The 27,792-nt window shown below is 49.4% G+C and overlaps 1 protein-coding gene across 1 annotated transcript in view; it reads left to right on the top strand.

Annotated features, from left to right (window-relative positions):
* Positions 1–597: 597 nt before the first annotated feature.
* Positions 598–27,792, top strand: part of LOC144116061 (spastin-like) — a 79,826-nt gene continuing 52,631 nt past the window's right edge. Inside the window, exons 1-3 of the mRNA XM_077650720.1 lie at positions 598–719; positions 6,427–6,615; positions 16,627–17,002. Of these exons, the coding sequence (XP_077506846.1) occupies positions 648–719; positions 6,427–6,615; positions 16,627–17,002 (637 nt within the window). The 5' untranslated portion in view covers positions 598–647. The remainder of the gene's footprint in view (positions 720–6,426; positions 6,616–16,626; positions 17,003–27,792) is intronic.

The following is a 27,792-nucleotide window of genomic DNA, read 5'->3' on the forward strand; positions in this document are numbered from 1 at the left end:
ACATTTTTATTCGGGTCGTTATAGAAAGGGATGGTCCAGACCACGTGGACTAGGTCTGCAGTGCCATTGCAGTGCGTACATCTTGGATTAAAGACTTCTTGATGCCATTTATTGTGCAGTTGAGGGTTTGGAAACACCGCGGTTTGCAATTTCCTCTACATGATTTGCTCTTTCCTACGGAGCTGTTTATCTGCTGCTCGATAGGTCTTGCGACCGAGCTTATAATGAGAAATTATTTCATGGAATGTTGTGAGTTCGTCACCCGAAGGGAGGTGTTCCTCGAGTACCAACCCGACATGCTGGCTACTCAAGCGTCGATGAATCTTCATAACAGTAGCTTACAATATCCCAATGTTCAAATTTACCCAATAATGCTGGACACGCTATAGTACAAGGTTCGCGTCACTTCCAGCACGTCGCTGATAGGGTTAGCGGTTAGAGACTCGTGTTCTGAAAGCCGGAAAATCGATCAGCTTGCGACACTTCCTGCGACTGTGCGACTTTAGTACCAGAATGGTTTCACAACCTCCGCGATCCACAAGTGCGAATGTGCCTTAAACCTGGGACTTTTACGCATGACGGGTCTGTCTCAGATGCCGTACGGGAGACACACTGCAGCAAGGGCGTTGACACGCCATCTGAAGAAGATGCACGAGACCGAGTCACTGTGCTTCGACGCCGAGGACAACATAGCGTTCAAGTCAAGCTGCAGCTTCACAGTGAGTGCAATCTCCTCGTTTCCTTGATGTAACTGCGAGGGAGGAGGCGAGTAAAACACGGAGAGCCCTTAAGACTACTTTGCGTGCTTTGAATGAGACAGCATAAAATGATCCGGAGCTCCCGGGTTCGAACCCGACCGCGGCGGCTGCGCTTTTATGGAGGCAAAACGCTAAGGCGCCTGTGTGCTGTGCGATGTCAGTGCACGTTAAACATCCCCAGGAGGTGGAAATTATTTCTGAAGCCCTCCACTACGGCACCTCTTTCTTCATTTCTTCTTTCACTCCCTCCGTTATCCTGTCCCTTACGGCGCGGTTCAGGTGTCCAACGATATATGAGACAGATACTGCGCCATTTCCTTTCCCCCAAAACCAATTATTAACTCTTAAATTAGTGTTTTTTCTTTTCTTTTCTAATATGACACATCTACTCACCTATACAGTCGTAAGGCAGCTTCTACATTCACCTTTATTCGCAAAGCAGGCACACGGAAAATAGAAAATTGGTTCTTGGGGAAAGGAAATGGCGCAGTAACTGTCTCATTTATCTCGATGGACACCCATACCGCGCCGTAAGGGAAGGGATAAACGAGGGAGTGAAAGAAGAAAGGAACAGAGAGGTGCCGTAATGGAGGGCTCCGGAATAATTTCGACCCCCTGTGGATCTTTAACGTGCACTGACATCGCACAGCACACGGGCGCCTTTGCGTTTCGCCTCCATAAAAGCGCAGCTGCCGAGGTCGGGTTCGAGCCCGGGTACTCCTGATCAGTAGCCAGGGGCCTTAACCATTGAGCCACCGCGCGGGTAAGTAACGCGGTTTTGTGGCCTATGGGTTACTTCACTGGCTCTCAAAATGAAGTACCTTGGTTCAGTTGCCTGCACCTTTGGTTAAGAAATTTTTTTTGTGGTGACGTCATTGCGGGTTTTGTCGGCCACCTTTTCTGGACGCCGATGGGTTTCGTTGCTAACGGGTGATATAAGGATTCCGCTTCAAAAAGATTAGCACAGGTGACCGATCACCGCGTAGTGGCGAAATGGAAACGCGCGAAGCCGCGTGGTTCATGTTACATGCCCGATAAACAAAATGCCACTCTTTTCCAGCTCCTCAGTAGGGGGTGTAATTCAGCACGCTGTTGTCAGCACCAATTGATAACACTCACGCTTTATTCTTCTTTCTGCAGCTTCGATCATCGGTCACTTCTGGTAATCTGGTTACCTTTTACACCCGTCACTGTATACATTGAGCGCTCAGTACATATAGAAAAACCGAGCAAAAAAAAAAGAAGCTTAACGGAGTCAAGTTCCGCGAGGGCAGCTGAACTTAAGTGAGCATGTTTAGGCCGCTGCGTCCATGGTCGCGAGATAGAATCCCTGCCATGACGGCCGCATCTGTGATGGTGCACCGCACCGCAGGACTGGCAAGAGCACCCGCTTGCTGTGTTATGTCACAGCTCGTTAAGAAAATCCAGGTGGTGCTCTCTTTTGTCACGTTCTCTCCATAGTCACGTTCAAAACTGTTTCTGAGCGCAAAACATATTAAAACTAGCTCTCCATATCACTAGATTACGCGCCGATCGATGAAGGCCTGCAGTAAAATACATGCCAGCGGTATACGTACCGCTGAAAACGTAGTTGATTGCTCAGAAAATTGCTTCCCATTCCCTGCGCCTCACCTTAAACCTCGACCCCATTATTTAGTTCGGCGGCATTTCTACTGCTATGACGTCACTGACTACAGCGGTCATCTATTAGAAGAATGGGTTGCTCCAGCGTCAAGATTAGCGAGTACGTTTGGAAATGTGAACAGGGACCCGGGAAACATACCGAGGAAGCCTAGCAAATCGGACGATTGAACCGCCATTAATCGAATTAGGCACGAGGAAAATATGTATATAAAGCGTGGTGACCCTGCGCACCACAGCGAGCATCTCTCGCTGCCAGAAACGACGCGTAGACTCTAGCGCAGTCTATAGACATGACGAAAGGACACAGAACGGCTTGGAAGTGCCGAGGGGCGATTTTTAATATCCCTGATAACTACAACTGTACACTTGCGGACAGAATCATGTGGAGCATGCTTCGGTGGGCAAACTCTTCTGACTCTGTACATAGCGAATATTACTGGGTATTTGATACATTTCCAAAAATACCACTTTTGCGCTTGGGCATGAAGGCAGAGAGCCTTTCTGTAATTATGCAAGGCGAAGGAAGAACTGAAACGTCTAAGCGTGGTCCATATTTATTCTTTTCACGACTGCACAGTTCGCCCTCCTCGAAAAATTCTTGTTAGAGATGATTTCAAATGGGGAAGGGAAGGGGCAACTTTAGGCTGCCTTTATAAACAGCGTTGAACGGCTTCTTAAGACTACTTTAAAGGTTGTTGTAAATTCTGGACATACACTATGCACTGTGAAGGACGCCGTGGTGGATGGCTCCGATTTCTTTTTGATTACATGAGGTTCTTTATCATACATGGAAGTCTCAGCATACGGGCCATTTTAGCAGATTGTCTTTACCATAACGGGCGATTTGCAGCCGTATAGCACAACGTGTGAACTCGAATACTCACAAGCCGAACGCCACCACTATCGGGTCAGGCAATATTTTACAACGCGCTCAAACCTTTGTGTTCACTTCACATTATTTTCGCAGATCAGACAGCCAGAAGGAGGACAAAAAAGCGCATAACGCAAGGGTTGTCTAACAGCGACTAACAGCTACAACACAAAACGAAAACCATGCGTCCCCTCCCTCCCCCATCAAGCTATCAAGTAGTGAAGGGAAATCGCAGAAGCCTCCCAGATTCAGAGAAGAGGCGGGGGTCGCTTTAGCCACTGGTCAATCGCACTTCATAACGAGCATATCAGATTGCTTCATTTGGGCCCTAGTTCTCTCTTTATGCTGTTCACGTGGGCCGATTTGTAAGACACTGCTTGTAATGCATGCCTGTCCCTGTCGAACTGCTTCACGTTGCTTATTCGTGCTCATGTTCGCTTGCCGACCTTCGTTCAGATGTGTTCAGATATGCCACTGTCTTTGCAATACATTTCACTAGGTTAACCTCTTCACATTCCCCACTATTGTACGCTAGGCCTGTAGCGGACAGCTCGCCTACGGAGACTCCTGCAAGCGATGCCAGGGGGCGAATGTTGCCCGTACATGTGCACGCGCACAGTTGCGCAACGAGACAGGGCGTAGAAGGAAGCGCGCCTTTTTTGTGCGTGTTTGGGTCCGCTTTCAATCTGTGTTGCGTAATGATCTCACGCGCACCAGACAGCCTTTGCGTCGCTCCTCTGATGTTACCAAAACCTGATGTAGCGCATCATTTGTGAATTCACAGAGTGGGTTCACAAGCTGCACGCTTGTGAAGCGCCCGTGTACGCTTACACGAACTCGGACAGCGTCTGCCGGTAACGATGTCCTCTCTGAAACGCTTTCTTGCAGGCTTACCTCTAGTTCTAGTCATTGTGCACGCACTTTACTGCGCTGGAATTTGCGGATATTTTTCTTTTTCTTCCCAGATCTGGCGGCAGTGGAAATTCACTAATGGCTGCTCGTGGGACCGCCGGGTTCGCAGTAACTTGATTCAAGGACGGAAAAGACAAACGCTAGCAGCTTTAGCTTCTTGCACTTTTTTCCTTCCAGGCATTCCCGTTTCCCCCTTCAGCTGCATCAAATAGTTCTTCTTTACAGCGATATGCAGAAAAGGCTCTTAATATACTTTCTATACGTATCACTACAGAAATGACTCTAACTGCAGACATGGGTGTAAGGCTGCGTGAGAAGGAAATGTGATCTAGACCCATGACATATCACATAAAGTGTGTCTCAAGGCAGTCATATACCTATAGACCACGTTATTTAATACTGCCCTGCAATTACACTAATCATACTGCTGCCCGTTACTTTCGCTTTTATACTGCCCTGCAACTGCACTAATCATACTGCTGCCCGTTACTTTCGCTTTTATAGTTAGCTTAGACTAGGTCAAGCACTAAGTAACAACGACAAATAACCTGTCAATAGTGTGTATGAGAGGTCGTGGGCGACTGCGTGTGCTAGACGACTATTGAAGCATGCCTCCCTTCTCCCACTTTAAGCGGTTTGTCAATGCGATAAGCGGTACGTGCCGGAAGCAGCCCTGAAGCCGACATAGAGCGGGCTCGTTGTAGTCTACACTGAAGGCATTGTAAGGGACAATAATTTTACTCTCATACTTACTGCTGTACATCACGGTGAACAAGCGGCACCAAGAAGTGGCGCTTCCAACCCCTGCTGTCGCTGACACCTCCTTCCCTTATTAGTTAATGCATTCATCACCTGGACCCCACATAAGCATGAAGTTTCTCAAAATTACCTGGAGTGAAAACAGGCATCACCTTCTATGAGAGTTTCCTCACGCGTACTTCATCCATACCGGGAATACCGGAAGTGGGCCCTTCGTCTTTGGCTTGGCTAATGTTGGAGAGAAAACATAGATTCTGTTTTGGTATGTGGCTGCGTCGCGGTGCTCTCAACTGTGTTCATAATGCAATATTTCAACAGCGCGTTTTTCTCTTATGAATAGCATAATACAAGTAAATGATCGATATTTAGCCTCCTATGCAAACTAGTAAAATGTCCTTGTAGCAGGTTTGACTTGGCTGCAGTGAAGTGAGCAAACTTTATTTCGTCCAAGGCACGTGTAGATTCCGTGCTAGGTGACGATCAGCCCGTTACTGACGGCGACCTGGGCGACACACTCCACGGTCCGGGCCTGGTCGGCCGGGCCTGAGCTGGCCAATACGGCCTCCCATTGCTCAGGAGAAGGATATGGCAGTAGAGTCACAGGGGACGGCTTTTTTTTGCATTCCCACTGGATATGATCGTATATTGCCGGTTCCCTGCACCATTTACACTCAGGCTTCACCTCATGCAGATATATTTTGATGAGTATGTAAGGACATACGAAAGACCCCGTCTGGAGTCTTCTCCAAACACACTCCTGCTCCTTGACCAATGTCTTCTCCGGAGGAGGGAAAACCCCCAGCCCAGCTTGTAGTGATTTTTAATGCCATAGAAGGACACCAGCCCATCTCTCGTGGACCCCCCCCCCCCGTGACAGGCTACTCACCTGCTCGGCTGAAGAAACCTCAAGCTTTTGCTTGAGCCGCCTCGTTCCCCGGGTTTCCGGAGTGCGCCGGTACCTGTACCACCTCAACCTCTCTCATACCTACCCTGTCTGACTCGGCTCAAAAGCCGAGCCACTCGGGTAGTATCTATCCATTACGACTGAATCCACGTTTTCTACCCAACATTATCCGAGCCAAATGCGAAGTGGGACCTTCCTGGCATTCCTGCCGAACCCATGTGAGATGAAAGACCGCAGAGCCTCTTCCCTCTCCAGGTATAATTCTGAGAAACTATGCGCGAGGCCACGCGTGTTACGTTGCCTGGAGCAGAGCTCTTTGGTCATACCAGTTGGGAAAATCTCCTGGTCGCAGTGTATCTCATATCTGAGGCTCACCTGACGGACGTTTCTTTGGACATCATGTTAACGGGAGAGTTTCTGGTTGCGATATACTAGGACGCCAACGGAGCCGCTATCTGCCTAAGGAAAAAAAGCCCCCATATTGTTACTAAACGTTCGTTGCACAGCTACCATTTTCAAGAACCCTGAAAATTTCAGGTGGCCCAAACCGAAGCTGTGAGAAAGCTTTGTTCGCCCAGGTGGCGTTACTCTCGGCGCCGGTGGACTCAAGTCCAAGGTCTTTCAAATACATGGTGGAGACCAGGCAGCCTACGACTGAAGGCAGCGGTTCACCGTACCGACGAAACTCGCTCACGCCTCAGAAACAAGGACTTTTCCTCACGCAAGAGGACAACCTGCTTGACGGCCTCGCCAGGAGCCAAGTAGAGGTAATGAATACCTTGATAGGACACACCTGGAGTATGAAAAAAATATGGTAGGTATGTAACGTAGATAAACATGTCAGGGGGCTTAACGCGCCAGAGCTGCCGATGGGCTGTGAGTGGCGCCGTTGTGCAGGGCTCCGGATTAATTTCGACCACCTATGATTTCTTAACGTGGCCGGTCATCGCCTTTTGCGTTTTACTTGCATCGAAATTCACCCCCCCCCCCCCCCCCCCCCCGCAGCCACGGACCGATTCCGCGACCTATAGGAATCATCAGCTGAAGTCCATAACCACTGAGCCACTATGGCTGGGTTATTCTTTTTGTGGGGATGGGCTTGTACGAGTACGTCATGCTTAGTTATAAGGAACTAGTAATCCATTCAGCTATCATTTCATTATCAATTAGATTGCACTCTCTGCAGGACAAATGCCTCTCCCATGTCTCTCCAATTAACCCTGTCATTTGCCAGCTGCGCCCACGTTATCCCCACAGACTTCTTAATCTCATCCGCCCACCAAACTTTCTGCCGCCCTCCTGCTACGCTCGCCTTCCCTTGGAATCCAGTGCCTTACCCCTAAGGACCAGCAGTCATTTTTGCCTTGCGTTAAATGCCTTGCCCAAGCCCATTCATCTTTATTTGGACTACGATGTCATTAACCCCTCACGTTTGTTCCCTCTATCACTCTGTCTGCTTCCGCTCTCTTATCGTTACACCTGTGATTTTCTTTAAATAGCTCGCTGCATTGTGGTTAGTTTGTCTTCTTGCTATATTTTTTGTACCCTTTTTTTACTCCTCTTCTACCCCTCCCCTGCGTCCTACTTCTGCCAGACGTATATCAGGTGCTCGAATGACATTTGGCAGTTTCTGCGGCTGGCAAACATCTTTTATCGTCTACTTTGTTATTATTAATTGCTTCACAAAATGAAAACAGAGCCACTGCTACCCGTATAGACAAACGTGGGAGGCTGCTGACGGCACCAGCAGCGGCGCAGCGCAGCGGTGGCCTCTTTGTTGGGGGCAAACCGCGTCCCTTTGCAGAGGTTCTCTCGTCCTTCTTGGGAAAGAGCCAAGAATTTGATGGGGCGTTGTAATAAGCACGGGCTGTAAAGTGAAAGTGAGCCAAAGCAGCCGCTGCGACAGCACCAGTGCCCAGAGCGCATGGCCGCTGGAGGATGGGGACCGCATCAGAACGTGACGTGGGGGCTTCAGACAGGAAAAGTAGTCATTCCCAGTTCTAATTTAAATACATCTTCTAGTTCAGTGTTTTTCTGTGACGTATTTTCCACTGTGTTTTGTTTGCACTATTTTGCAACGTTTGTTTCCCTTCCCGTTCTCGTAATACACGCTAAGCACGAATACGTCTATGTGGGAGTAAACTGTCCTCTTGCACACTTCCTCTCATAAAAGGCAGTGTACTAGAGGACAGTTTACACTTTTTTCACTCCTTTCTGTTCAGTGTGACAAGCTGTATGAAGCCACTCCTATCGTGGCCCTATTTGAGCTGTTTGTATGTGTAAATAAAGGAGTAATTTTACGAGACAAATTTTGTTCCCAACAGGCCGAACATCTTGGTCACGCGGCGTGAGAAGTGTTTTCGTGCATTTCTCAAGAAACACTGCGTCCCAGTTTCTGTCATATTTTTAACCGCACGTTGGAGGAGCTTTTGCAGTTGGATACTCTGTGTGAAATATTTACACCTCGAGTAACAATGACAACGTTGAAATAAACGCGAATTACTAGCGTGTGCATTTAATTTCACAGCAGCAGACTTAGGGATCCAGATAGTGTATAGTCTCTTCTAATGGCCTGTTTCCACAGATACGACAGCACAACAGATCACACCCGGAAGAAAGGCAAGAGTGATGCAAAGGCGGGCTTGCAAATAAAAGCAGAAACAAAGCAAACCGTGAACCGCCAGCTGTGTGTTCGCGCTCTGCTGTTTTCGCAAACAGCGTGGTGGCGTGAGCAGAGTATCGGGGCATGTCGCGCCGCTGTTAGCGATTTCTTCTTTTTTGTTTGTTTGCTTTGTACTCTGTGGTTTTGTCGCGACAGCATACCCGCCGGCGGGGTGTTGTATCTCTTACGCCGAGCAAGTGGCTCTCATCGCAATGGAAAGACTGCGCACGGACCCACTCAGCTCTTCTGTTTCTTTTTTCTATTGAGAGATAAAAGTGTCTCACTGAGTGGAGGGAATTGTATTGAAGCGCGCGAAGCTTATTTCCGGGCTGAGAACGGAAACAGCTACTACGCCTGTATGAAGCCGAGCGTTACAAAAAATTTTTAGACAGTCTATAGACTCTCTATAGACGTTTTTCTAGAAAGTCAAAACTTTCTATATTGAGAAATACTGTGGACTGCACTAAGACAATACAAATCCTGTAGACAGTCTACAGACAATCTATAGATTTATGGCCATACACTTTCAGTATAGACTTTTGTGAATAGAAAGTCATAGACTAAGAGTAGATAAAAGTAAATATATATATATATATATATATATATATATATATATATATATATATATATATATATATATATATATATATATATATATATATATATATATATATATATATATATAGGAAGGCAACAGAGGAGGTGTAAAAATCTATTGACTATGAAGTGTAAAGAGCATTTTTTTGCGCTTCCTAGTAGCCCGCCGCGGTGGCTCCGTGGTTAGCGCGCTCGGCTACTCATCCGGAGTTCCCGGGTTCTAACTCGACCGCGGCGGCTGCGTTTTTTGGAGGCAAAACGGTAAGGCGCCCGTGTGCTGTGCGTTGTCAGTGCACGTTAAACATCCCCAGGTGGTCGAAATTTTTCCGGAGCCCTCCACTACGGCACCTCTTCCTTTCTTCTTTCACTCCCTCCTTTACGGCGTGCTTCAGGTGTCCATCTATATATGAGACAGATACTGCGTCATTTCCGTTCCCCCAAAACCAATTATTATTATTATTATTCCTAGTAAACATTATTATTATTAATATTATTATTATTATTATTATTATTATTATTATTATTATTATGTCTTTACTACACTTGTGCGTTTGCACCGGTATTATATTGTTTTTTTCTCTCCTTAATTGTTCATCACGTGTACTTGTTGTCATTAATATTATTTCTTTAATACTGTATACTCACGCCTGATTGTCTGTAACGCGTTCACTAATTACGTTTCTTATTGTGTATGATTGTATTTCTAGCTTGTATTTCAGAGATCTCTTATTCGTTCATATTAGTATTGGCTTTATTCTTGTTTGTATTTTGCTATATGCTGTACTTGGCTGTTATCGGTCGTTCATTCTCTTTGTTTATTGTTTCATTAGTTATTTATATGTCTGTTGCCTGTTCTAGCTGTTTTCATTTACCGCTGTTTTCGCTTTTTTGCTTCATGCTTGCTGTCACGCCTAGTTTATGTCTTTTTTTTTCTATCGCCTTGACTGTTGCATTACCTCCCCTGAGTGTCTTCCTTTGTAGTGAAATAAATTTACATTTTGTGCGTGTGAATGGTGTACCAGCACCAAGACTTTTGGGTTGTTCCTGGGCACCGAAAAATAAAGATTGATTGATTGATTGATTGATTGATTATTATTATTATTATTATTCCCAGTAAACAACATGCATCACCAACTAGCCCGGCAGCTTGCTCTCCTGAGATGAGATTGGTCGTGTAAATACGTGATAACATATTTTTTTCACCTCGCGTGAAGGGGAAAGCGGGATGATAAGGAAGAAATTTGCAGCCGAGAAGCGAATATTGCCTCTCTATAGTCGCATACAAGTCAAGAAAAAGGTGGATTTTCTCCGTCAAAGTGCCCCCTTCCAGACAGTGGCGTCGGCTGATTCTCATGGCCCTGCTAGCGTTGCAATGCAGGAAGGGGTTATCCCCGACAGTGCAAGGCGATGACTGTCTCCATTCATCTGCCACTCCCTGCATTGTCCCGCTAGAAGGCTCATGAGAATTCGCCGGCGCCACTGTCTGGAAGGGGGCACTTTGACGGGGAAAATCCGCTTTTTTTCTTGACTTGTATGCGACTACACGGAAATGGTATTGGTGGTAGGCTGCCACATGGGAGATGAATTACCGAGGCCTGAGAGGCGGCACATGATGTCGGAGGCTATGGTTCACACACCGCCCACTTAAGACGATATGAGATCTGCCTCAGCTGAACAGCATTTCTTCGACCACTTCAGTGACGCAAGCATATTCACTTGTTGGACTTATTACTATTTTTACGAACACAATACAGCTGGGAAGAAGAGAAAACTTTATTGAAAAATGGAGCCATTATGAAGGGACTCCTACGTCCAGGCCTTTGTTTCGTAGGTTGTCTCGTGTAGTCGGAATGCTTGTTTTACATGCTTGACTGAAATGAGCTTGTCTGCTGATGTTCTTATTAGAGCCCGCCACAAAAGTTTGAACGCAAGGGGAAATATCCTCTTTCTAATTTCGGCAATAAGCTTGAATGATTTTGACAGTCCCGTAAACCTTTCAAGGATGAAGGCAACTTATTACATGATTTAGACGCTGCATGGGAGTCGGCTCCGCTCGAATGGTGTGCTCTGTAAAATTCGATTGTGCTTGTCTGAGTACAGCGACTCATTTGGAGCTAAAGCACGGGGTGAAACCCAACCAGGAATCTTGTGGCATCCCTGAACTTGAGGGTGCAGAAATAAACTAATTAATAATATAATAATAATAATAATAATAATAATAATAATAATAATAATAATAATAATAATAATAATAATAATAATAATAATAATAATAATAATAATAATAATAATAATAATAATAATAATAAGTTTTTGGGGAAAGGAAATGGCGCTGTATCTGTCTCATATATTGTTGGACACCCCAACCGCGCCGCAATGGAAGGGGTAAAGGAGGGAATGAGAGACAAGAAACGAAAAAAGAAGTGCAGCAGTGGAGGGCTCCGGAATAATTTCGACCACCTGGGTATTTTTAATCGTGCCCTGACATCGCGCAGCACACGGGCGCCTTAGCGTTTTGCCTCCATAAAAATGCAGCCGCCGCGGTCGGGTTCGAATCCGGGAAAACTAAATATTCCCGTGTCTGAGTTTCGAACACGCGGCAGCGCGAACACATCAGGTTCCCTGGGCAGTGCCCGAGAGCACTATGCTATCGCCACACCCAATCACGCCTCGTGTTAAACTGCAACACATTCTCTACTGCTGTGCTTTGCACATCGCCGTCTTCATCAACTTCCCTCTGCGGCGCGAACAGATCAGCCTAACCTCGATCAGAGTGTAACTCGTATCGTCGCCATACTTGCTGACGACTCAGCAATGAGCCAACCATGCGAAATACACGCCTTCGCAAGTCTACTGGGTGCAACTACGTGGAATCCGTACCACTTTTCTCTTTTTGGTGGGGGCCGCCGCGGTGGCTGAGTGGTTACGGCGCTCGGCTGCTGGTCCGAAAGACGCGGGTTCGATCCCAGCCGCGGCGGTCGAATTTCGATGGAGGCGAAATGCTAGAGGCCCGTGTACTGTGCGATGTCAGTGCACGTTGAAGAACCCCAGGTGGTCGAAATTTCCGGAGCCCTTCACTACGACGTTCCTCATAGCCTGAGTCGCTTTGGGACGTTAAACCCCTATAAATCAAACCAATCTTTCTGGTGGGGGCCGCAGCGGTGGCCTAGTCGTTTGAGTATCCGCCTCGCATGTGGGTGGTTCGGGGTTCGATCCCCAGTGCCGCCGGGTACCCACCGGTGATACAATTGGCACACTAAGCTTTCTACTGCCTGGCGATCTATTCTTTGGGGTTAAATGCTTGGGAAATGGGTATTTGACTCCACCCTGAGCAGAATGTGCCATGCAGCTCTTTGGCCCCAGATGACCTTGCGCCATGAAAAGTTACATCATCACTTGTCAGATGGTGGTTTTGTGTGCGAATACAGCTGTGTCAGTTGAGATCCTGAGCAATTTTTCGCTTAGCTCAACGTGCCTTCCCTTACGGCGCGGTTCAGGTGTCCAACGATATATGAGACGGATACTGCGCTATTTCCTTTCCCCCAAAACCAATTATTATTATTATTATTCAACGTGCATACGTTAGCGTATCCCTTTAACGTGAGTGGCGCTTCTTAATAAGAAACTTCCGTTCTTTCTATGCGATACTTTCTGTTCGTAGTCGTCCCGTTTTCTCAGTCGCACGACATCGAAAAGTAATGTGCTCATGATCACACGTCTCTGTGCTTCATCCCTGTTTCAGTACAGTCGCCATGGAAAAATATTAGCGCAATGACGTCACTGAACCGACACCGTTCGGCTGGCTGAGCGCCGGGCTTCGCGAACACGCCTGGAACTTTTGTTATCGGCATCTTCTTAACTGCAGCTCCGAGAGTTGCTATCTGCTGCTCGGTTGACACGTCACAGTGCTAATTTTATTTCTTCGCGATAGTACGTGTGCCAAAGTGGATGGTTAAAAACAATACGGTGCACTGATATCTGAAGAACGGACGCAACGCAGCGTTGAATTACAACTGATATCGTTATTTGGATCGCCAAGTGCATAAGTACACGCGAGCATCTGACAAACAGAAAGAAACAGAAGAGCACAGCCCAGGAAAAAAAACCGTCAACGAAGGATGGACACGCCAGGAAAATAGCGCATTGAACCAGGCAAACTTGAGAAGAAATCAAAAATTCATATTCTTTTCCCGATATAGGCACATAAGAGGCTCTAAAGCAAATTGCCTACAGATGGCTTTCACATGAGATTACAGGCGCCATGCTGACGAACCACAGACGCCTTTCAAGTTACAGACCAGAGCAGGAGGAGATTAACGCATCAGATTACCACGCAGGCTTTTACAGCAGTTGTATATTGGACCAACAAGGCGGCTGCTATGACGTCAGTGCAAGCCATCGATACAGCCTTCATTTCGATAATATATCTAGTGAGCTTTAAGCTTTTATAGCATCAGTTTAGATGCTAAAATTTAGTTTAGATGTCGTGGCACGTGTCAGCGTTTTTTTGTTTTTACATTGCTGTAGGCATGTATATATATCGTCACGGGAGTTCAGAAAAGCTTCATTTGAAAACTGCCCCTCGTTGTAAACTACGCGGTTTGATTTTCTCGAGCCCTCGTCTAACCAAACAGTTCTCGTCTACCTAGACTGCTCGCCATCTTCCTGAAGATCCTGAGGCAAGTCGAAAACTGAGCATCAGGTGGGGGGACCAGGCGTAAATCACTTCACCTCCGTTATTGGACATCGCGGTGAACCTCAAGCAGAGGTCGTTCACTGTCGCGATGTCGGTCATCTATATACGCCCGCCTGGTAACTGTAGCCCGTGATGCCACGTATGGTCCGCTCCTAAGGAAAAACCACGGAAGTTTTGTTTTCTGTGCAGTGTACTTCGTAAACGCCGAGTTTAAAAGCGTGCCCTACTTTAGTGCAGTTTTGTGCCGAGCATATATATGGTACGCGGGTTACGTGCGATGAGTGTTTTATCTAGGTCGTATATTTCTCAGCTGTGACCACGAGCTAAACCAACTTTCTGCAGTTGGCCACGGCCAGACAGTCGTATGTGACATTAATGCGCACTTGGAATCCTCGTTAAATGCAGGCCAGTTCAACTTTCTGTGGTTCTGCAGCCAAGGCTAGGCACGAAAAGGAAGGAGACGTGCCTTTGTCCCCAACAACAGCGTGTAACCCATTCTCCATGGAACCGGACAAAGGCGAACTCCTTCACTTCCATGCCTAGCCTTGGCTGCAGAACCACAGGAAGTTAACCGGGAGTATAGATGCGCACTTTTTGTTCTTTATTTGGGGGCGGCGCCCATGCTCATAATGGAGTTGCGAAAGCGACGACCGGCGGTTCCACATTGCTTAGGCTTTGTAGGGAGGAGGTGGGATCAAATCGTTTTATTTGAACCAGATATTTACTGGTTGGGGCACCTGGGCTAAAAGCTGCTCGAGGCAGCTTGACGAGGCCCAGGGGACCGTTACAAGGTAGGGCGTGGTGAACACTTCAAGGTAGATACCTGGAAATAATCAGAGCAGAACAACGAAATCGACGTGTTCACACGTGCGCTACAGAAGCGCCAAAAAAGCAAGATATGTAGTATATAAAACAGTGTAGCTATATGGCCGTCCTTTCATATCGCGTCACGAATTGCCCGCACTGAAAGAGGATCCGTGTAGGGCAATGTAAAGTTGCGAACAGCAAGCGTGTTCGAGGCCAGGTCACGAATCCGTTACGTAACGCAGCGTCCAGGTCTTTAATGAGTGATCATTAGATTTCCACGAACGCCCCTGGAGCGGCACTTCTTTGCGTTATCCAGGAAGTTTAATTGCCAGAACAAAAGTTTGAAGATCTTTCTCACTTTCTTTTTTTTGTGTGTTTCCGAAGCATTCGCGGCGTAATTGAAAATCGGGAGCAGCGCGAACAATCAACTTACGCAACCGAACGCAGCAATGCATGTGCACGGACGAGCCAGAAACCCGCTATATCGCGACTCGGCTTGGCGCAGATGGCGTAGTCGCGCGTCGTCTGCCTCGATCGATGGCTGCTGTCCCTACACAAATATCAAAAAGAAATTTCGTCACGCCGGCGCAAGGATTAAACCGGCGAGGGCGTGCTGGAAACGTGTACAGGCAGAGCTTGGCATGGTGCGCCGGTTCGACTGGGCGCTCGAAACGCCGGCCGCAGAGCCCGCCAGTCAGATTGACCCGCGATTGGTCCGACGCGAGATGTGGCATGACCCATTACGTACACGCAAAAAAGACGAACTGCGCAACAAGAACACGGACGAAAGGGAGGCAGACACACACTAACGCAGACTTACAACTTTACTAAAGGAAGGAATACAAGGCAAATATATATAGCGATCCCCAACGCACTTCAAATCTGATCAATATGGCACGTGACAATCTGCCCAGGCGATAAACAGACCACACAAGAACCAACCGCTTACAAGATAATCTTATACCGGGCCGGCCCTTTCTATGAAAACAAAAAGCAAAGGAACGCTTAGCGACAGTGCACACTTGAGAATTACGCGTTCTGCAAAGTAAGGAAATTCATAACAAAAACCACACCATTGTAGCCAACTGATACCACTGAAGCTCAAACCGCTTACAAGCGCAGGTGCTGACACCAAAACCAAGAGACGAAGCACTCCCCCTTTTGAAAGCAAACAAAACGGGAAACAAAAACAACCACATCGGTCATCGTCAAAAACAAAAAAACGGTGAAAAAAAGGCACCAGGTCAAAAGGGTAAAAAAAACATGAATCAGCTCAAAAAGCTACGTCACAAAAACAGTGAAAATAGGCACCGAGTCATTTAAAAAAAACAAAAAGATGCAAGACGGGACATTTTAAGACAACAACGGTTTTAAAAAAGGGGGGTGAATGAAATCCAAAGCGTAGGAAAACATCTCAAACCATGACAAAACCGAAACAAAACTGAGATCGCTAATCAAATGAACAACGAAAGCATCAAACGCCATCAGGAGGCACTGCTCAATCACCAGGGCACAAACAGGCCACTAGGCTACACATGCCCCCGCAAAAACGAAAATTCTTTGGATGATAAGGAAATGGAAGCCTTGCTAACACAGTTGTCCGTAGTGCCGATGTAAAATGTTTCGACGACGAGACGCTCCGATTTGTCATTCAATCTGGCCAAAAATTCCGTCTTTTCGAACCATGGTACACAGTCCCGTTGCTTCATTTTTGTGCAGTGCCATATTGATCCGATTTGAAGTGCGTTGGGGATCGCTATATATATTTGCCTTGTATTCCTTCCTTTAGTAAAGTTGTAAGTCTGCGTTAGTGTGTGTCTGCCTCCCTTTCGTCCGTGTTCTTGTTGCGCAGTTCGTCTTTTTTGCATTATGATCAACCAACTAGCCCGACAAGTCCTGTTGATTACGTACACGTCCGTCGCGCCGCGGCGCCCCCTAGCGCACCGGCGTCTGCTCGCGGGAGGAGGAGCGCACGAGAGGAGTAGCAGACGAGTGGTTTGTTATGGCGACGTGCAGATGGCTGCCAGCGTCGCCGTGCCGCAGAACAGCTTCGCGAACGACGACGAGGACGTCGGCACACAGGACGCGGCAGCAGAGGCGGGTCGCCGAGGGGCACTGAGGAACCTGGCTTACGTCTTCTACCCGGTGCTTGTGGTGTTCTGGCTTCTACGATGGCTCTGCAGCCAGGTGCTGGTGGTGTTCGCGTTCGTTTTGCGCGGCAGCAGCAGCGGCGTCGAACGCGAGAGCCATCTGACGGCGGCGGATGGCACCGAGGTCATGGCGGCCGCCAGTGGGGAGCCCGACGCCTATCTGCTCATTCGACAGAAGCAACACCACAAAAAGGCCTTCGACTTCATCTCCAAGGCGCTCAAATACGACGAGGAGAATGACTGTGAGTCCGGGGATCCCTGCGGTTCAGTTACGAACGACCGTGCTTGGATTACGGAGCGCTCTAACCGCCGTACGCTCGCGGACGTCTGCATCGGGGGTTAGAGCTAAATCCGCGCTCGGTAAAAACACGTTCGTAAGAAAGCGTTCTATCAGCTGGCTAACCCCTCTCTTGCCTCTTCTCGCCCTTTCCGTTGCGTGTTTCAACCCGTGCAGCCCCAGCTGTCTTTCCTGGTTGAACGAATTTACGTCATTGCGTTGCGTTCGAAAGCGCGTCAAGGGAGTCCGAAAACGTTGAGTAACTGACGGCATGCAGTACTGCTGCGTTGTCCCGCTAGATGAAGCTCCAGTGACTCTAGAGAGCTTGAGACAGGCGTTGACAGGTCGTGTCACGAGTTCAAAGTTCCCCGTTACAACGTCCTCTCTTTCCAACTTTTCGGAGCGCCGTGCCACTCCTGCTGGTCGGCAAAGCGGAACGCGCTGTCTAAAGGTGCGAAAAGGAAAACTGTTTGCGCGAGCAACACAAAAAAGCGTCACGAGGGCGGTGCGTCCGTCCTTTACCACAATCAACTTGTGGTTGGTCTCTAGTGCACACTTTTCTCCTTATGTTACACCTATCATTTTTTTTCTTTACATCCTTCCAGTGCCGCCGCAATGGATCAGCGATAAATGGTGCTCTACTGCTGACCCGAAATTCAGGCCGCGCCGGTCGCATTTTGATGCGTGCGGTGTCGGTGAACGTTAAAGAACCCCAGGTAGTCTAATAAATTACCCAGAGCCTCCCACTACGGCGTCCCTAACAGCTTGAGTCGCTCTCGGACGGTACACCCCATAAACCAGACTAAATTTTACATCCCTCTGTAATGTTCAGAGTGCCATTTCTCGCCTCTGTGTCAGCGTTAAAACACCCATTAACGTCCTTTAAAGCGGACCCTTTGTGCGATGCCGTGCGTTGTTCATTCGAGAAATTTTTAGGTTCTGAACTACGTCATGCTGCTTTGTATGCTCGTTTCTATGTAGAAGAGTGCGTTCGATGTGGCCGTTAGTACTTGTCGCGCTGCCAGCCCGTGACGTCAGTGTAGGAACCCGGGGGTTTGAGCTTCAGGGCGTTATCCTACGGTGGTACAACTTCCGCCCCCTTATTAGAGGTAATCAGTGTACGCATGGAGGAGTAATCTCGGCATATGTTTATTGCAGTGCTGACTCTCTTCGGCCCACGTATATACCGTTGGTGTCCTAATATTTTATTCCGCGCGAACCTTTTGCGCCCGCCTAGCTATTGTATTTTGTAGAAGGTATATACACGTCAGAGAAGCGCTGAGGCGTGACGCTGTTAATGACTTCCTTAACGTGTTAACGTTAATAAGTTCATTGGATGCTAAAATAATAAAATGTCCCGTTTATACGATTTTGACTTGTACATTCGCAAGCGAAACTCGCTCTATGTAAGGAGCATATAGTGGCGACGCAAACGGTAGATGCGACATGTAAAAAAAAGATAGAGATGTAAAATATTATGTATATATATATATATATATATATATAAAGCCGCCGTGGTGGCTGAGTGGTTGTGGCGCTCGGCTGCTGGCCCGTAAGACGCGGGTTCGATCCCGGCCGCGGCAATTGAATTTCGATGGAGGCGAAATTCTAGAGGCCCGTGTACTGTGCGATGTCAGTGCACGTTAAAGAATCCCAGGTGGTGTAAATTTCCGGAGCCCCTCACTACGGCGTCTCTCATAGCCTGAGTCGCTTTGGGACGTTAAACCCCCTTAAACCAATATATATATATATATATATATATATATATATATATATATATATATATATATATATATATATATATATATATATAAATTCTTTATGTATTTATTACATACTGCAGATCCTTGGGTCCGAGCAGAGGGGCATTAGTATACACACAGATAATAATGAACAAAACAGGAACAAACAAGTACACATTTATACAATTTTTAGTCACACTGCAGTCAGCACATCACGGTTCCAGTCCGGTACTGTCCGAGGAAAAAAGGAAAATTTGAACGTATCAGTTCGAGCATAATAGGGTGTGAGTGAGTCAGGATGATGATATCTTGCGAGGCGCGTTAATGCAGGCGTTAAATAAGGTGATTTATTCATTTGAAGTTTGTTATATTCATTTGAAGTTTATACACACACACTGTGTCAGCTGTTATCCATACCGAGTGCTTTACCTTAGGGTAGAAGAATTCGTGCCGACTTGCAGGCTTATAATTGTTCGGTGCCACCGAAAACTGGCTCGCATTGTGTCTTTTGCGGTTAGCCAGCCCCATGGTGCGGGCTTTTCAGTCGCCTGACGAATTTCGCGCGGACTCGCTGACCGACTGTGGGGGGCATGCATGTATACGCCGTCCGGGCGTAGTGCCAGCGGCGGCTGTTCCGCGTCTAGAACATTTCTCTCCGCAAGGTCGATGCGATGGACGGCGGAATGCTCGCACTTCCTGCCCTTTGTCGCTTGCTTTCAGATTGTTTCGGCTTTCTCGGGGGTCTTCTCGTTGGCACAGTTTGGCACCGCGCGTGGCATCCGCGAATATAATGAATTTCTGGCGACGGAGACGCGAGAGTAATTCCCTTATACCCTGTCTGGAATTCAGCCAAGGAACGGCGAACAGTGTGTTGTTCGCGGGAATCGATAGTCTGCCCCTCCCTCCCCTCCTTTCTCCTCGTGTGTTTGGGGAGAACAGAGGCGCGGGAACAAAATGTACCGAATTCTGCCGTCTATGGCGTTCTTTCGCGAAGTCTCTGGGACGTTCTGGTGGTGGCAAAATCGCTCCGTTATTCGCGGCTCGAGGTCTCCCGTCGCTGTCGGTATGGATACAAGCGGCCCAGTGATGGCTGTTGCCGTCACTGGGTCGCTTGTATGCGGCCTTTTTGCCTTGTGAAAGGAAGGCGCGGCGAATATCTGGCGAATCACGATTACCGGATTTATGGTCGACAGTTCGAACGGTGCTGCCGGTTGTAGGCGGCGTTCCCTGACGCGTGATACATTAATTCATAGAAAATGACAGCGAGGGAGCCTATCGCGAATACGGAGTGATCCAATAGGTACGCAGACAGTAATATAGCTTAGTCATCAGAAATGTTGCACGCAGTAGCGTTGTGCGGCTTTCACAAGGATATGGGACGCTTTTCTTTTTCATAACGGCATCATTCTATCGTGACATTTAGATCACCCTGCATTTCTCGCCTGTGCGGAAAAAAATAAAACTACATTCTAACTGGTCATAGAAGAATGGCAACACGCTGGGACGTGTTAATCATGGGCAATGCGGGTAAGCATGCGGTCGGTGTTGGTAGAACATATATGGAGAGCTGGTGAATCGGCGAGGCTTTAGTTGCTGTATATGCAGCATAGCGTTAACAGAAGGCACACATGCGTTCGTCCGTTCTTTTCAGTTTGTCCTCGTCGTGTTAGCGTTTTTGCCGTATACGTAACAACGGCGCACTGTGGCGTTAATGCGGGACGTTGAGGAGGAGGAGGAAAACTTTTATTTCTATTTACAGTGAGAGGTCGATGGGGCGAGCCCAAAGGGCCCGTCCCTTACAAACACTAGGAGGGAGCCCTAGTCCGGGATCCCTGTAGCTTCCGCAGCGGCTCGGGCTCTAGCTACCAATGCCTGTTGGGCATGGAGTTCGGAGCAGCCGCGCAGGGCAGCTTCCCAGGCCTCTCGAGTGGGGTGGAGGTGGGGTGGGTAGGCAGGATTGGAAGGGCATGCCCACACCATGTGGTAGGTGTCCGAAAACTCCTCCTCACAGTGTGGGCACGCGCCCGAGAAAGAAGAATTGAAGTGCTTAAGTACTGCCGGGCACAGTACAGTATTGGTATAGAGGCGGAGAAGCCAGCGCTCCTCCACCCTGGTGAGGCCTTTACAGGGAGGGGGATAGAGACCATGAAAATTTTGATAAAGAGAGGTGATCTCTTTAAAGGTGATGGCCGGATTGAAATTGAATTCCGGATCAGGCTGCGGATGAGGCGACGCCCGGTGAGTAAGCGCGCGGGCGGCAGCGTCGGCTGCCTCGTTCCCCTCAAGACCCGCATGAGCCGGAGCCCACACGATGGTACGATGGGTCGGAAACCCTGTGTAATCGCATGCGTGGAGAATTTTGAAAGCACGGTCTGGAATGTACCCTTGCTCAATATTGCGGCAGGCGCCCCTGGAGTCCGTAATAATGACTCGGGACTCTGGATCTGCGGCGGCCAGTGCAATGGCGATCTCTTCCGCAAATGTAATGTTTGGGGCACGGAAAGTAAGGCCCTGAACTGTAGTGTTTTGGTGGATGACGGCCGCCGTGTACCAACCTCCATGGCGCGGGCCGGCCGCATCCACATAGAAGACACCTGGCTTGTGGCCATATTGTTGAGAAATAGCCTCCGCCCGCGCGAGACGGCGACCATCATGGGTGTCTGCAGTCATGTTCTTCGGAAGGGGTCGCACCTGGAGTGCAAAGCGCCAGGCTTCAGGGATGCGGACCCGTTCTTCTGTATGTGTTGCGTAGGAAATGTGTAAGCGGGTTAGAAGGCGGCTCCCCGCAGGTGTTTTGCTTAGGCGCAAGTATTGATTGTTAAGATGAGCTTCTCGTAACTCCCCAAAGGTGTTGGTCATCCCCAGACCGAGGAGACGCTTGTTGGACGTCGTTATGGGGAGGTCGAGCGCTCTCTTATAAATCTTGCGGAGAACTACCTCTAAGGCATTCTCATCGCATTTGCGTAGGTGGAGGTAGGGAGCCGAATATAAAATCCGGCTGGTCACGAATGCATTGGCCAGCCGCAGGGCATCTTTGCATCGTAGTCCCCCCCTTTTATTGGACACCCGGCGGAGCATCCGACCCACCTGGTCCCCCACCTTACGTAACTTGTTTAGGGTAGTGTCTATCTTGCGCCTATGATGAATGAAAAGCCCCAGTACCCGGATCTCCGCGTGTTCAGGTATCGGTCCGCTAAGTAGGGAAAGGGCAATTTTGGTTGTGCACTTTGAGTTGGGGCGGATGTGCACAAATTCAGATTTGCTCGGGGAGCATTCAAGACCACAGCGACGGGCGTATTCGTCCACTATAGCTACCGCTTGTTGCAGGTTGGTCTCGATGTCTCCAACCGATTGTTGTGTTGCCCAGAGGGTGATGTCGTCCGCATACAGAGCGTGCTGCACACCGGCGACCTCCGCCAGCTGGGTAGGGAGCTTCATCATGGCCAGATTAAATAGTAATGGCGAGAGGACAGCTCCCTGTGGGGTCCCTCGTGTACCAAGTTGATATGGGCCATATTCTGTGTCTTGTAGCCGGATATAGGATTGGCGATCTGTAAGGAATTTTTTGATATAATTGAAAGTATTGCGCCCACAATGTGTTTGCGACAAGTGGGATAGGATGATCTCGTGTGTCACATTGTCGAAAGCCCCCCGCAGGTCAAGTGCGACGACTACTTTATCATTGCTGGGGTGCTCGACGGGGTCGAGAATCTCCTTGTGAAGTTGCAACAGGACATCTTGTGCGGACCGGTGTGGGCGGAAACCGTACATGGTGTCTGCGAAAATGTTTTGTTGTTCCAGGAAAGCCGACAATCTGTCGCGGACCATAGTCTCCATCAGCTTCCCCACACACGAAGTGAGGGAGATGGGCCGGAGGTTGTCGGTGTTAATGGCTTTACCTGGCTTGGGAATGAAAGTTACTAGTGCCGTTTTCCAATCTATGGGGAGTGGTGTGCCTCCAATCCAGATAGTGTTGAAGTAATCGAGGAGAGTTTCGTAGGCGGGATCTGGGAGGTTGGCAATAAGCTTTACCGTCACCTTGTCCCGGCCTGGTGCTGTACCTCGCTTCATTTTAGCCAGGGCCGCTTTTAGGTCATGGAGCTGGAACGGTTGATCCAAATCCGCGTTCTCGGAACCTGCATACGAGTACGCCTGACCACGGGGATCCTGGTGTATACTCAAATATTGGTCGCGGAGCGCATCGGCCAGTTTGGCCGTGTCTCCAGTGAAGTTATGTATAGCCCTTTGAAGCTGTTTTTGTGTCTCAGTACGGGTTTGTGCCGGATCAATAAGAGCGCGGAAGAGGCGCCACGTACTCCGACTCGACATTTGCCGAGCTGCAGTGTTGCATCGGTGCACCCAATTGGAGTCGGCGAGTTGGGCCGCGTATTGTGCCGCCTGTTGGGTGATATCCGCAATTCGAATTTTGAGTTTCCGATTGTGTTTTTGACGACGCCAGCGGCGGACTAGGCTGTGTCGTGCCTCCCAGAGGTGGAGGAGGTGGTTATCCACCGCCGGGCTCGCCTCTGAGAGTTGAACATTTTGCTCGACTGATTTCAAGTGGGATACTAGGTGTTGGGACCACGTTGAGTATCCTTGGTCCATTATCGATTGAGGATTGGTGTAACTGTTCCTAAATTTGGTCCAGTCGGGTAGTTTTGCATTGGTCTGTGGTCTTGTGAGTGGCTTGGTATGGATTGTAGTGGTAATTATGCAGTGGTCACTACCGAGGGATTCCTCGGTGTTCCTCCAATCTGCATAGCGAATATTTTTCGTAAAGGTGAGGTCCGGAGACGTATCGCGTGTAACGGAGTTACCTATACGAGTGGGTTGCGCGGGATCCGTGTGAAGAGTAAGGCCCAGTGTGGAAACAAGCTCCGCCAACTTGCGTCCGCGTTGCTCTTCACGTGTGTACCCCCATAAGGTGCTGGGAGCATTAAAGTCCCCAACGATTATGAGGGGATCCCGATTCGCGACCTTCAAAGCCCGGCTGAAGATATCTGCGAATGTAACATTTGGTAGCTTTGGGGGACAGTAAATGTTGAGTATGTGCAATGGGGGGTCCTGTTTGCGTAGCGGAAGGATCGTCACCATTACATAGGAGAAAGTAGCGCTAAGATCCAGGTCAACCTGGGAGGCCGTGTAATTTTTATGTACGCAGAGGCAGCTATGCGCATCCTGCTGGTACACCGTGTAACTGGCAAGGGTGGCGCCATTTCCTGGCTCCTGAAGGGCCACCACAGCAGGTAATTCTGGGAACGTTGTAAGGAAAAGGCGTAGATCGGCTCGCTTTCTGCGTGCCTTGAATCCGCGACAGTTCCACTGTACAATTTGAATAGGGATCGAATTGCTTCGCGGATGCTTCCTATTTCTAGGGGCGCCCGCCATGATCAAGGGTAGAGTTGTGAGTTTGGAGAGAGGAGGCTTGAGAGCCAGTGGCTCCAAAGAGAGGAGCGTTCTCTATACTGAGGATGGCACAGGGGACCTCTTCTTCTTCCCCGGCGATTCGACGCCTAGACGCTTTGAGCTGCCGGCCTGCGGAGGTTTTGAGCGGGCCAGCGCGCTTGGGAGCGCGGGTGAGTTGAGCGAACTGAGCGGTTATGAGGTTCGGGATAGATGCCGCAAGGTGGCTAATTTTGTTGAGTGCCGCCGTAAGTGTGGCATTGATTTGCGTTTCCAATGCGGATATTCTGTTGTTAACTTGAGTTTCGAGCGCGCTCACTCTCGCCTCGAGTGCCGTGAGGGCATGCGCAGCCTGTCCTGAAGGGGTTGCGTCGCTTTCCATTGCCTCTGCTGCGGGTGAGGCAGAGGTGTGGTTGGGGGAATTTTGGCGGGCCTCCGCTATTGCGAGGCGCTTTTGAAAATTTGCAACCTGCTCGCGGAGAGCAGATATTTCTTTTTGTTCGGCAGAGATTGGCCGTTGTTGGGATTGGGAAGGGGGAGCGAAGGGAGAAGCTGCCCTGCCGGCGCCGCTCACCTGGGAGTGTTGCTTGACAACGGTTGCCCACGTCTTGGAGCCGCCGTTTTGTGGAGGTCCGAGGGGCTTCGCTGCACCGGCTTGAGGCGGCGGTGGCGCAGCTGGAGGTTTCCCTTGGCTCCCAGTAGAGGAATTCACAGGCTGGCCCATGGCTTGGTCGGCAGCCTTGGCCTTCAGCTTGTCCGGGCGACGCTTGCCACGCTTGCGTCGGTTTCGCTTCGATTTACGCCCGCGCTCGGCCTGCGTGGGCTGGATAGCGCGATATTTAGCAGTACACGCTGGGCCCCCCGTGGCATGGGCCGCGCCGCACACTGAGCACTTTGGGTTGCACTGGTGAGGGGCCCGCTCCCCGTCAACGAGTATAGCCTGCTGTCCGCACAGGCCGCACCGGTCCAGCCTCTCGCCGGGGCAGGCGTCCACGCGGTGGCCGACCACACCGCAATGTCGGCAGGCTGGAATGGTTCGCTGGTAAGGCCTAACTTGTACAAGCTCCGAGTCGTAGTGCACGAAACGTGGCTTCTCTGTTCCGGCGAAAGTCAGTCTCGCTTTGTTGGATGTCCCAAATTTTCGCACTTCCACGATGGTGCCGAAGCGCCATTGGAGCCTAGTACGGAGCGAGTCCGTAGTTTCAGAGTTACGGACGGTAATGACGCCGTAGCAGACGTCCTTGTCGTCTTGGCGCAGGTGCCCCACAAGGGGGACCTTCCCGTCGGGTCCATTAAGTTCAAATTCGCCGATGATACGGTCGGCTAGCTCAGGTTTCGCAGTGTGAACAATAATGAGGTTTTGTTCTCTTACCGGTATTATGGTAAGATCTGTTGCGGGTTGCGCGCCCAGGAGAGCCGTGAACGCCCGGCCGTAGCCGGTCTCCTGGAAAGTCTCGTACAACGAGACGCGGGTCCGGGGCTTGATGACGACGACGTAGTCGTCTGGAGCAGGCTTGGGAATAACAGGCGGTTTCCACTTCGTGAGCAGTCGCCGACTGCGGCCCGCCGCGCGCGGGGCGGGTGACTGCTGGTTTCCGGCGTGAACGCCGGCCGCGTCGACGGACGCCGGCTTTAAGGCTTGGTCTTGCGCTCGGCGCAGCACTGCGGCGTTCAACGCGGCGCTGCGAAATCTTGCCGAATCTGGGCCTGCGGTTTCCGCTGGGTGAATCGTTGTCCAGTGCATGTTCTCGGGGTCGTAGCCTCGGCAGGAGATTTGCGTAGCAGCCATACTGGCGTCAGTGGCCAGAGGCCCCGATGTGCCGGGTACCGGTTCGGCCGTTAGGCCTAGCCGCGCCACCGGCCCGATCGGGCCATGTGTTGCCCAAAAAGGGGGTTTAACCGGGCCCACCTTGGAAAAAACTGGTGTCCAGATGTTCCCGACAGCTTTCGGTGCACGTTGGGGATGATCTTGCTAGGGTCAGGCGGAAACTTCCGCTGCTCCGGCTGAAAATCGCCGAAGCCGACGACCAGCACGTCTGACTCCCCGTGCGAACGCCGAGCGACCGGGACGTTGTAGCTGCTCTTCTGCGGTCATTGATCCCCCACCCGTGGGCTGGTCAAGTCCATGCAGGCTCTTCCCTGATAGCATTCACAACCGCAGCGGTGGTCTAGTGGTTGAGCATCCGCCTCGCATGCGGGAGGTGTGCGGTTCGATCCCCAGTGCCGCCGGGTACCCACCGGTGATACAATGGGTACAAGCTTTCCCCTGGTATGGTGCTCGGCTCAATCTGGGTGAGGAAATGGGGCCTTGACCCCATCTTGAGCAAACAGAAATACCTTGCGCCATAAAAATCCATAGTCCATGCTGGGGAAACAGGGAAACCAAGTCGGGACAAAGGCAAGACAAGCGCTTACTAGCAACTGAGTTTATTGAAGAACGAAAAGTGGTAACGGTTGCTGGTTAACGGAGTCAGTAACTGTTTTGTAAATAACGCAATCGTCGGCAAACATCCGAATATGGCAATCTAATTTCTCAGGTAGGTCGTTAATATAAATTAGAAACAAAAGAGGCCCTATAGGACGGATCCTTGGGTCACACCTGAGGAAACTGGTAATAAGTTAGACATTTGATTATTAATGACGACTGATTGGGAACGGTGAGTCAAATTCTTTTATCCATGCTAGTATGTCAGGATGCAAGCTTAAGGGTGCTGATCTCTGCACCCTTTTTTAGCACCCAACAATTAGAAAAGGGTGTTCGTCTGGGGACAGGTGATTTACACCCTAAAGGGTGAGAAATTGTTTAGTGTGCAGTATCACTGCACAACGGAATCCCACGAACGGCAGCCATGGAAGCAGGTTAAGCGCCGTGAAAAGGATATTTCGCTGCTGCTACTAGAACCTCTGCTGCTGCATATGTATTCGTGTACAACCTTAGTCTATACAGTCAAGCTCCGGCCGCATTCAGCACCGCCACAGTGAATTCCTCCACGACCAGAAAGTAGTCCGGTGTAACTTTACTTGTTATGTAAACAAGAGACTGACCGCAAGAAAAAAAAATAAGCTTCAGATTTTTTGATAGTGAAGAAAAGCTGATTTCATTTCCCATTGTTTGGCCAGCGGAGTAATACAGGACGCCGCGGACATTGGGTCAGTGTTACCGACTACTATCTTTTAAAGTTGTATCCTACTGTAGTGCGTAATGTTAAAGCCGTATAGCTTTTCTCGTTTTCAGAAGCTCTCAGGAAGGGGGGGGAGCAGGGAGAGTTTTGTTTACCGTGGCGTCAAAAGTACAAGCGCACTGACGTGCACTTCAGCAGCAGACGGCAAGGCACTTTAGCACTCATGAGCAACTAACACACACATACGTATACTCGGCACACACACACACCCGAAAGTTGGAAACGCAGCAAATGGTACTTGAGTTTGCACTGCGGGTCTCGGGAGGTTATTGCTGTTATCCGCGTATGGCTGTTTCGGTCTGTCGGCGTATAGCGCGCGTCCATGCGCCTCCATAGTTCTGCGCTAATAACTGCGTTGAGTGAAGGCGGAATTGTCGCATTACGGTGCTCAGGTCGGTTGTGTTCGTAGTGGTGCAACTTTTGTGGGC

Source organism: Amblyomma americanum, chromosome 1 (genome assembly GCF_052857255.1).
Source record: "Amblyomma americanum isolate KBUSLIRL-KWMA chromosome 1, ASM5285725v1, whole genome shotgun sequence".
Lineage (NCBI taxonomy): Eukaryota > Metazoa > Arthropoda > Arachnida > Ixodida > Ixodidae > Amblyomma > Amblyomma americanum.